At 38.7% G+C, this 12,226-nt stretch overlaps 1 protein-coding gene across 2 annotated transcripts in view; it reads left to right on the plus strand.

Moving 5' to 3' along the window:
- The window catches only part of AMPH (amphiphysin), a 125,848-nt gene that overhangs the window by 71,972 nt on the left and 41,650 nt on the right, over positions 1-12,226 (plus strand). For both annotated transcript variants that reach the window (XM_071429820.1, XM_071429819.1), the window contains exons 4-6: positions 5,556-5,650; positions 10,400-10,495; positions 11,821-11,928. In XM_071429820.1, the coding sequence (XP_071285921.1) occupies positions 5,556-5,650; positions 10,400-10,495; positions 11,821-11,928 (299 nt within the window). The remainder of the gene's footprint in view (positions 1-5,555; positions 5,651-10,399; positions 10,496-11,820; positions 11,929-12,226) is intronic.

Consider the following 12,226-nt stretch of genomic DNA (forward strand, 5'->3'; position numbering starts at 1 on the left):
TCCGGCTCCAGTCCAGTAGGGAAAATTTTGCAAAATTTTGTAAATGAGTATTAATATCCCTGAAACTCATTGTCATAGTAACATCATCAGCTGTTCACAGGCAAGGAAGAAAGCTCTTTTTGATGCAAATTATAAAATGGGAAGCAAAGCAGTAGCTTACTGTCTTTGACCATCTATTGTTTTCTGCATGAGCTGCCCAAGAAAAATTCCATACCAGACAAACTTGGGCTGATGTCTTTTGTTCTTAGAGGAAATTATAGCACCGGTCTTTTCCAGGGAACACACTGAATGCTAATTTTGCTTTCACAGTTTTTACTCTTCCCCACATATATTGTATGGTGGTTATTCAGAAGCAGTAGGATGATGCTGTCTTGCTAGATATATTACCTGTCATGTAATCTGACTGTTTACATGCTGCCTTGATTTCTGTATTGGTGATAACACTCCTCTCTCTGTTTCATCTTCTTTCTCCATCCTTCTCTTCTTTTCCTAGTACTCTCACTCATTGTCCTTTTGCTCTTGTGCTCTCTAATGGACTACTTTTTTCACCAAGTTTTGTGTTTATCTTGGTGTAAAATTTTCCTTTGTTTTAGTTTTGCCTTTTTAGCAATGCTTTTCTGTTAATTGTTTTCTTGTTGCTGCCTTTAAGTAATTTGGACTGACTTCCTTACTCAGAATGAGAAGTGTTTGCTAGCACCTTATTATCTACATGTCTTAAAAAAGATCTAGTCAAAAGCACTCATGAGAGCCCTAAAAATGTCAAAGACAACAAGCCAGCCGTGGGCATCCTTGGCATACATATTGGCACACATTACTGCTGTGGAATGAGCACACAACCTGAGACAGTAGAGCACAATACACAGCTCTGGCTGAGGCTTCCTCAAAGATGACTAAGTCAGTAGTGCAAAAGACCAGATTTTGGATGACTGAAGCACCTGCTACAGTGTCTTTGTTGCATTTCTTTGAATGTCTGCTATCATTAAAAGATTTTTGAGTATCTATGCACAAAAACATGGTAACCATCATATTTAGGCACTTGAGTGGGATTTTTGCACCAAAGATGTCACAGACTTGAAGTCACACTGTCATTGGGGGCTCATTTTGCAGGAAAAAAGGTCAATCATATTACCGCATATATTGGATTTATTGGAAAATAACATAACACACTTGACATCCTAATATTCTTGGATGTATGAGAGAAGCAGTTCATTTTAAAGGGTTTTGGGATTTTAACTTCTGTAATAAGTTTCATTTTGCTGCATGACTTCTGAGTGACTTGATATTGTAAGTACAAATCCAGGCATGATTTCATACAATCATAGAACGGTTTGGGTTGGAAGGGACCTTATAGATTATCTAGTTGAAATCCCCCTGCCATAGTCAGGGATGCCACTCACTAGACCAGGTTACTCAGAGCCCCATCCAACCTGACTTTGAACACTTCCAAGGATGGGGCTTCCACTTCTTTGGGCTACCTGTTCCAGTGTTTCACTACCCTCTGAGTAAAGAATTTCCTCCTAACATCTAATCTAAATCTCCCTCTTCTAGTTTCAAACCATTCATTCCCCTTTGTCCTACCACTGTCTACCTGTGTAAAATGTTGCTCTCCCTTTTTCTCAATAAGCTCCCATTAAGTACTGTCAAGCCAAAGGGAGGTCTCCTCAGAGCCTTATCTCCAGGCTGAACAATCCCAGCTGTCTCAGTCTGTCTTTGTAGGAGAGGTTCTCCATTTCTCTGGACGTCTTTCTCTGCTCTAACAGGTCCACATCTTTTTTGTGCTGTGTACTCCAGATGTAGACACAATACTACAGGCGGGGATTTAAGCAAGGAAGAGTAAATTAAGCCTTATTATGACCCTCTGTCCCCTTCATTTTAATATACTTCACAATTTGAGGTTTGAGTTGAGTATCACACATTCTTAAAAGAATTTTTGCTGTATTCAGACTCCTTCTCTTGATCACTGACAGTCTTAGCTGGACCTTGATCTTTCTTGTTGGTTATTCAAGGACTCAGAGGAACCATGCCATAAAGCTGTTGAACTTGTGAATGGCTTTTATGTGCCATTTTATTTCACCTGTATGATAGTTTAATGTCTGCTGTGTATCAGTGGTGTTTGTACTGATGAGACTGTGCTATCCCCCATAGCTTTAGTCATCTCATGCCTCAGTCTTTTGTGTCTTCCAGTCTCCTTGGCAATATGTATCTGGGTTTTATACTTCATTATTTATTTTTTAAGCTTTTGAGAGCTGTGAGGGACTTGAATGGTTTTATGGGCCAATTGTTATAGAAACCTTAAATCAGTCACCCATTTTCTACCCCAAGCTCTTTTCAAGTACCAGTGCAGATGGGGAAGAATAAACCTGGATCTTCATGCAGGTGGCAAGGTGACAGAGGTAACAAGTAGTCCTGCATGAAGAAAAGAAAGCACCATACACTTCAGGTGGCTTAATGTAGTGATAAAGGTGTACAGGAAGGGGAGGGGAGATTTTTCAGGTCTGTAGGCAGTTCTGTTGCCTAGTTGTCTGTCTGTGGCCGACAGAACTGCACATATCCTTCAGGCACAGAAATCTTAAAATCAGCAATGTAATTTCTTAAAAGCCATATAACTATTCATCATCTTTTTGCAAAATTTATTAATGAATAATGAAATTATTGACTTGTTCCACTGGAAACTCTAATGGATTACTAGCAATAACAAATACAACCCTTATGGCAGGGAAGGTAATTTCCCTGAAGAACCACATAAGTAATATTAAGAGCCAGATCAAGATGTCTCACCCCATCAGAAAAATGGAAATTTCTCCATCATTCAGGCTAGATTATCCTGCAGGGGAGTGAGGAGACCCCACAGTATATGAGTTTTAGAGCCAACATGTTGTTCCAGGTCTGTCTCATTCTCCATGGTAGTTTGAGTACATTGGAACTGTGATGGTAAAGAGTCACCTACTCTCCCCCTTCTCTGGTGTGCTTAATGGGAATGTCTCTGCACTGCCACCCCCAGGATCCTTATCACAAGGAGGCCTGTAGAATTTTTTGGAGGCTCCAGGGACAGAGACTCTTTCCCATAGAAGTAGGGATCATTTAATCTGAGAAGCTCAATCTTCAGTAACTGGATTATTAAGTAACATTTTTCCTAAGTGATTGAAATATTTTGGCACTTTTAGCTATTAAATAAAGGACCCAATTACCAAGAAGTACTACTGAATGAAAAAATTGATACTAAATATACATTTCTAACTGTTTGTCAGCAGTAACAATTCTTTTCACATTTCTTAGTACTTTTCATATTTTTTAGTACTTTAATGACTTGCTTTTAACAATTTCTCTCTCTCAGTGGTAACAGTTAAAAACAGTCAAGAGAGAGAGCCTGCAGTCTATAACTAAGACACTAATCCTTTTAAATTTAGTGCTGAATAACACAAAAGGTATCAGTGTGTACGGAATAACTCTATGTGAAAACCTGCCAAACAAAAAATCATTGGACACTGTAAGTTTATATCCAGAGGTATGAAAAAGAATGGGAATTCACTGGATTGGTATTTACCTTTTCCCTCATTTGGTGTATTGCAGTAAACCTGGTATAGATACAGTCAGAGGGAGTAGGATGGATGATATTAGTCTGGAAATTTCAGATTGAAGCTCCTGACTGAAAAAGCCAAATACTTTACTACCCACTTGCCTGACACTGCAGCTGGATTTGACTGATGTTTTTTACAGGAATGTGGTGGAATGAAGGATTATCCAATTCTCAGAACAGAAAAAAAGTGTAAAAGTTGGTGCAGTTTTGATATAACTCAAGCATGGCACATTAAGTGTGTTTTACTTATTCTCTTCAGCAGATGTATGCCTGAGTCCTGTAGTACTTAAGAAAGAAAGTCCAGGAAAAAGTGTCAACATGGTCTGTGACCGAGCTGAGTGCAAGCTGCAGGAGGGATTATCTAGCAGTTATGCTAGCCTGCCTGCCACAGGAACCTCTGCCACAGGTTTACCACTCAGAGTGCTTAAGGGCAGAAGTTCAGGTATCAGAAAGGATCAAGTGTGAGCAGGGATGAACAAACCCTCCTGGTTTGTATGTTCACCCTGATTGGAGAGAAGCAACCTTCTTAAGCAAAGAGATACTCTATTGATTTTGCCTTATCTCTTGAGTTTATTAATTTGCAGCGACATTAAAGATTTTAAATGAGTCCTGCCTGAAAAATATACATGAAGATCATCTGTATTTTATTGTAATTTGGTAACTTCTAAGGCAAAAAAAAAACCCCAAAAAAAAGGTCCTTTTTATTCAGGAGAACACTTTCTTAGCTGGAGATACATCATCCTAAGAATTAACCATGAAGGAGAAAAGGAAGAAATACATCTTAATTCTGTGCTATCCTAATAGTCTAAGATCAGCTCTGTCATTAAAAACCACCCCCAAGACAATTTCTGAAGAGATCAGATATTCTGTTCTGGCTCAGTACCTTTTGATTTAAGGGTGAAAGCTTGTACCTCTAAACACCAGTATTTCCTTTGTACCTGTTCTCCCCCATGCCATTCTCTCTTTTGTACTCAAGGACTGAGAACAAGCATGTACTTTCAGTTTTTTTAGTATCTGTTTTCTATCCTGTTCATTCCATAGCCTACAATTTTCTTTTAAGTGTGCATCCCTGTATTTATTTTACTCTAGTATTAACAGCATGTGTTTTGGGAGTGCATGATGGAATAGCAACTGACTAGATCAAGTCTGGTCTTCTACACACTCAAGTTTCAAATTAGTTTTCCTTTTCTATTTGTGAATGTTTCTTTGTGCAGAAAATAAAAACATTGATGTTATTCCTAAATTCATTCACTGAGCAGTTAAATCTGAATATCATACTTAGAGATATTTTCAAGGTAGCAAACAGATTTTGACTAGAAAAAAAGTGGTTTTTAAGGAAAAAAGTTAATGTTACATAGGAAATTCAAGTATTGAGATTTTCCAAGGAAGTTGAAATAAAAGTTGTCATTTTAAAATTTTAAAATTACTTATTCTGAACTCTTAAAATGTTAGATAAGTTTGGTTTCACTGGATTCAGAACTATATTCAGAATCTAATGCAATCATGCTGTATCAAAATGCAAACTCCAATGCCTTCACTGAGGGTGTTTATTTATTCCTTGGAGTCAAACTGATCTCACTGAAAATAGATTTAGGCCCTTTCTCATAATGTCATTGAAGATATTTTACGTTTAAACCAGAGTGATAAGCATCAATACTCCCTGTTTCTGTTCCACCTGTCAAAGCAAGAGCTCCAATAGTGACTGATCAGTTTGGCTTCACACAATCCTCTGCAGGCACCACCCTGTTGCAAACATAAATATGCACTGGGCTCCACAAACTTCTAAACCTACTGAGTGACTATACAAGACTCTTCATAAAACCACGTCCATTACAGTGCTCTCCCCAAGTTCAGGTATCTCTTTTCTAAATTTGCCAGAGGGAATAGCATAGTGGGTACATGTAGCTGAAAATAAAGATATTTAGCAACTACTTCTTGTAGTTTGCACTTACATATTCCTCTTTTTGCCTAACTGCAGGAATGCAAGATGCCTCAAAGAAGCTTACAGAGTCTCTCCATGAAGTGTATGAGCCAGACTGGTATGGACGTGAAGATGTGAAAATGATTGGAGAGGTAAGATATATGGAAAGAGGGAAAAATATTTTGTATGCAAATGGATTAATCTGAGCTGTTGAGGAGAAGTGTGCATCCAAAATTTACCTTAATCCTTCATGTCATGTTAAATCCTGTTTTCTCAGCATATAAATTATGGATCTTGTGAGATGCAGCACTTGCAGTGTCTGTTGAATGAACTAGCTGATAAAAGCTCTCACTGAGATAACTCAGTGTGAGCAGAATTGGTCCTGACAGCATTTGACTGACAAGTTTTTACAAAGGTATCTTACATGTAATTTTATAGTCAGGATTCTCAGCTCAAAATAATGTAATAAAAAATTATCAAAGCTGCTTATCCTTTTGTGCTGTGTAACAACTGTTGAGCCAGTGGTACAAAACAGGATATCTTATGAGACATTCACCTCTCTCTGAGAAGAATATGGAATTTAAAGGCAAATTAGAGTTCAGGACATTATTTATTTTTTTACCTTTTTTTTTTTACCTTCTTCCAGTGATTAGAGGAGTAGGCTTTTCTAGACAACACAGCAGGAATTTACCTTGAGATGCTCTGAATTGCCTGCTTAAAGAGCCTCAGTTCTGTAGGAAGTCTGTCAGCAAATGTGATGCTGGTGACAAGAAAGTGCAAATGGTTGTCAATAAAGCTTTTCATCACCTGGCATTCAGTTTGCAAAGCCTCCTTGATAATATAGTTAACAGTAAACCGGAATACAGAGCAGTGTACAGATTGCTTTTTTTCTCTATGGATGCATTCTCCTATATTTCCCTGCTGCAAAGGGTTTTAATTTTAAAAGTACCCAACCTCCAAACTGCCTAATTTAAGATACATAGTTTTTTGTTTGATTGATTTAGGGTTTTTATGTTGTTTTATGGGCAATATTATAAAATCTCATTATTTTTTTTGGATACAGAATCACAAAGGTAGATTTATGCATCAATTAGAGTGGCAAAAGCTCAGTTAGAACTTAACCTGACCACTTCTGTAAAGGATAATAAAAAGTGTTTTTTTATATATATATAAATATATTACTATCAAAAGAAGGACAAAGAAAAACTTCCATTCTTTATTGGACATGGTGGGGAACATAGTTACCAAAGATGAGGAAAAGGCTGAGGTACTTAACAAGTTCTTTGCCTCAATTGCCAACAATAAGACAGGTCATCCTCAGGAGAGATGGCCTCTAAAGCTAGTAGATTGGGCCAGGGAGCAGAATAGATCCCCTGTAAGATCCTAACTGACTGAAGCAGTTAGTGACCTGCTGAGCCACTTCGATGTTCACGAGCCTGTGGGACCAGATGGGATCCATCCTGAGTGATGAGGGAGCTGGCGAAGAGCTCACTAAGCTGCTTTTCATCATTTATCATCAGTCTTGGTTATTTGGGAGGTCCCAGATGACTGGAAGCTGGCCAATGTAATACCCATCCATAAGGACTGAAAGGAGGATCCAGGAAACAACAGATCTCTCAACCTGACATCAATGCCTGGCACAGTTATGGAACAGATCATCTTGAGTGTGATTACACAGGACCTACAGGCATGGCCTGAGGATCAGACCCAGCCAGATGTGTCACTCTTGCACCGAGAATGACACAGGAACAGGCAAGAGGCAGTATTGTAGAAAGAGTAAAAGAAGGTTTTATTCAAGAGAACTGTGTGGTTTATATAGTTATACAATACATTCTATTTGATTGGCTAGTTAACAAAACCACTTTTCTTATACACTGTCCTTGAGAAGAACAGAAAGACTAAGTAGAAAAACCCCACTTGCAGGTTGTTTATACTAACAAGTTATCACATCCTTACAACTTCTTGAAGATTCTCACAAACTGCTGTGAGAAACGCTTGCCGTTTCTCTCTCTCTGTCCCATGGCATCCACACAGATGAATTTAGGAGAGACAGTTCCTGCCTAACCAACCTGATCTCCTTTTATGACCAGTTAACCCACCTGGTGGATGTGGAGAAGGCTGTCGATGTTGTCTACCTGGACTGAGCAAAGCCTTTGACACTCTCTCCTATGGAATAATCCTGGAAAAGCGGGCAGCCCATGTCTTGGACAGATGCACTCTTCACTGGGTTAAGAACTGGCTGGATGGCTGGGCCCAGAGAAGTGGTGGTGAATGGTTCTGTCTCCAGTTGGTGGCCCATCACTAGCAGTGTCCCCCAGGGATCTATGTTTGGGCCCAGTCCTGTTTAAGACTTTACTGATGATCTGGATGAAGGGATTGAGTCTACCATTAGCAAATTTGCAGATGACACCAAATTGGATGCCAGTGTCAATATGCTGGAGGGTAGGAGAGCTCTGCAGGAGCAATCTGGGTGGGCTGGATCAATGGTCTGAATCCAACAATATGAGGTTAAACCAGACCAAGTGTCAGGTCCTGCACTTTGACAACAACTCCCTGCAGCACTACAGGCTGAGGACAGAGAGACTGGACAGAGGCCAGTCAGAAAGGGACATTGGGGGTACTGATTGGCAGCAGACTGAACATGAGCCAGCAGTGTGCCCACATGGCCAAGAAGGCCAATGGGATCCTGCCCTGTACCAATAATAGTGTGGCCAGCAAAACCAGGGAAGTGATTCCCTGTACTCAGCACTGGTGAGGCCACAACTTGAGTATTGTGTCCAGGTCTGGGCCCTTCAATTTAGAAAGGATGTTGAGATGCTGGAGCATGTCCAGAGATGGGCAACAAGGCTGGTAAAGGGTCTGGAACAAAAGTCCTATGAGGAGCAGCTGAGGGAGCTTGGGTTGTTTCGCCAGGAGGAAAGGAGGTTCGGGAGATCTCTACAACTGCCTGAAAGGAGGTTGTAGCCAAGTGCCGGGGTCAGTCTTTTCTCCTAGGAAACCAGCAACAGGACAAGAGGACACAGCCTTAAACTATGTCAGGGAAAGTTTAGGCTGGACATTAAGAAGAATTTTTGCACATAAGGAGTGATTTGGCATTGGAATCACCTGCCCAGGGAGGTGGTGGCACCATCTCTGGAGGTGTTTAAGAAAAGACTGGATGTGGCACTTAGTGCCATGTTGTAATTGATAAGGTGGTGTTTGGTCATAGGTTAGACTTGATAATCTCAAAGATCTTTTCCAACCTAGTTGATTCTGTGATTCTGTGAGCTCAGCCTAAAGTAAAAAATAATTATGTATCTGTTCAGTTTAGGTTATAAATGATCATTCCAAAAGGGATCCCCTTAAAAGACCTTATTCTGTATGGTAGGAAAGATGATGGCCTAAAGAATCCTTCAGCAATGTTGTTTGAGTCCATTAGCTTTCAGAATCTCCATTATTTTAATTTGTTCAAAATACGTTTCAGCAAGATACAAAAATAGGCAGTTGCTTGCTACAATCTAATGCTGTGATGCTTTGTAGACCACTGTGATTAAATGCTGTGTCAATAAATTAGGGGTTTTTTTAAACATGTTTAATAGATTCTAGTCATTCATTAGGGACTCTGTTAGAGTAGGAAATGAATGAACCGAAAGCTGGCATCACACAGCATTAATAATATGCCACATAGTAGATTATGATAAAACAAACACTTGGGAATAGTTTTCTATTACACAGGACGGCCACATGTTTCATGGGGTCAGTGGTCAGAGACAGGGACAACACACACTTCAATGTCCATGTGGCAATAGAGAGAGTTTATTATATGAACCCCTCTTTATAAAGGGGATTTGAAAAACCCTGGTCTGATCTTTGATACCACCCAACTCCCAGATCAGGGAGATGTCTACAGTTTAGGATGGAATGTAATTGGTTGAGGTCCAAGCTTGTACTGTGACATAATGTGACCGTTTTGCAGACCTGTCAGTGAGGATAACAGCCCTGCAGAGCAATGCTTACACCCATTAACCTCCTTCCCATCAAAGGGGAGGATCTTAAGTGATTTTTGAAATGTGCAAAGAAGGGGGAATCAGGATGTTTAACATGTGCTTATGATTTGTTCAGTGGAGAATCCAGGACCTCAAGCACTATGTCTATGTAGGAGGATTTGCTTCTAATAAGGAATCTTACTCACTGAGTCCTTGTCACATGAGCTGCATTAATATGTTCATGAAAATCAGAAAACTACAGGGGGTTTCTCCTGGTGACTAGCCCAGAGCTCCAAAGGGGACTGGGGAAAAGCACTGTACCTTCAGGACAGAGGAGGGTGGCAGAGGTGCAGATTTTGTTTATTTTGCCAGCTGATGTTGAGATGTTTCCTATCTGTAATTCCGGTTCTCCAGCAGCACAAGGTAGAGTAGTTGTCTGCATCAGCCATTCCATCAAATGTACCTTAATGGCACAAAAAGAATGAGATGGAAAGACCTTTCCCTTTATTTTCTCTTCTATTTTTTTGTTGTACTTCCTTTCTCTGTAAGCAAGGTTCATCATCAGGGAACATACTTAGACATAAAAGCTACACCAGGTACAGATTCTGTGTTACTGATCCTCAGGGACCTGAAACCCCGAGCACCACCTTGAATCCATAACATCCTTATTTTCACATAGCACTTAGTATTTGAAATAATGAAAACACAAACTAATTATTAAGTTTAATCTTAATTAATCTTAATTTGTTGTGAATTGAATTTGCAATATCAAGGTATTCCTTTTCATTCACCTTATGTTTATGCTCTGATTTATTTCCATAAAGAACATTTTAAAACTTGAGAAAGATGAATCTTTGCCAATTACATTTGTATTTCTCCTATGTTTAGAGTGGCATTAAACTACTAAGTACATTTTTCTCCTTTCTACCTTTTCAGAAATGTGATGAACTTTGGGAAGACTTCCATCAAAAACTGGTGGATGGGTCATTGTTAACGCTGGATACATATCTAGGACAATTTCCTGATATCAAAGTAGAGTAATGATTTTCTATAAAGGACAAGTTTTAAAGTTCTGTTAAGTTGCAAAATAAATTGAAAATGAGATTACAAGAAAAAAAAATGAAAAAGGGTGGGAGGTGAAAGCCATGCTCTCCTGTAATGTAAGAGATATTGTTCTGTAAGTAAATTCCTGACATTAGGCAGGACTGATTTTCCAAGTGAATGAAAATATTTTTCATGCAGTAGTACATGGAAGTAAATTAGCCTTTGTAGAGGCAACTTCTATGCTTTTTTCTGCTCCTGTTTCTTTGGTATGAGAGAATTTTAACCAATTTCAATAGGGACACATTAAGCTCTTCAGCTGTTAAAATGCCAGACAAATTACATGGAAAGCAGGCTTTCTGTTATTGGCTAGATGGATGCACCCGTGAGTATCTTTCTTTTATCTAAGCCATGGTTCCTGTCTTTTAATTAGTTATAAAAAGATTTTGTAATACACATCACGAGAGAATGTGTATACAGATTCTAGCCTCTGCCACATGCCCATCTAGTGTACAGTCCAGAGAAATGACGGATAAATGAAATGTGTGAGGATAAATAAGCACTATAGGTGCTTTTATATTTTTATAAAATACTTTTATATTTCAATATGACTATATGGGCATAACTGGATTTTTTTCTGTGAGGGTTTATAACTGAACAGGTAACACACAGTCATCCCCTTTGTAATTTACATCAAGGACTAAAGAATAAATAATCTAAGAATACCAAAGAATACCAACATTAGTGATATACAGTTCTAAAATCACTTTTAAATCAAGCTGTGATTATGCCCTCTCAGCATGTGGATTACATGGCTTTGTAAAGTCTATATCAAAGTATATTTATATCTATATCTGTATCTATATCTTGAACTCCAGTATTTTAGATATGTGTCAGAACAACTATACAGAGAAGTATATATTAGCATTTTTGCAACTCTAGAAAAAATGCATTAATTGCTGAATTTTCACACTATCTATGAGGGGAAAAGATAGTGTTACCATGAGTTTAACAGGTTCACTGATTCTAGAGAACGTGAAAAGTCTTATGTAACACTGATACCTCAATTCTAAGGCCTGCAAGCCCTATACCCATGAAAACCCTTCCCAAACTATTTGTGAATTGATTCCTTATTTAAAATAATGTGATTCATCATTTTTACCATTTCCATATTCTTTCTACATGATATAATAATTCAGATATTAACAACAGAGAAGGGAGAATAAAAATATGTCAAAAACTAAATTAACAACAGAAGTAAAATGGCTTTATGAAAACTGCTCCTCATATTTACTTTCATTTCTACCCCTGTACAGACTCGCATTGCAAAACGAAGCAGAAAGCTAGTGGATTACGACAGTGCAAGGCATCATCTAGAAGCCCTGCAGAGCTCAAAAAGAAAAGATGAGGGCAGAATCACCAAGGTAGAACAACCAGAAACATGCTGGCAGAAGACTTGGGGAGATTGGGTTGTATTTTTTTCTGTACACAGACAGAGCACAAAATTTCTCTTCCTTTTACTCCCTTAGAAATAATGATACCTCTAAGCAAAAATGTTTATTGAGTACTTTGGTTCATGTGATAGTCAGGCTCACCTCTTTCATTAAGGAGTCCTGTTTTGGACCTAACTTCCTCTCTTGATGAGACTGAGGGGACAGCAAATCCTGTATTGGCCTTGATGGTGTAAGAATGGGTAACATCTTTTGTTAATAAAAATTATAA

The sequence above is a fragment of the Agelaius tricolor genome, unplaced genomic scaffold, assembly GCF_023055355.1.
Source record: "Agelaius tricolor isolate 1412-34295 unplaced genomic scaffold, bAgeTri1.0.p SCAF_6, whole genome shotgun sequence".
NCBI classification, from domain to species: domain Eukaryota; kingdom Metazoa; phylum Chordata; class Aves; order Passeriformes; family Icteridae; genus Agelaius; species Agelaius tricolor.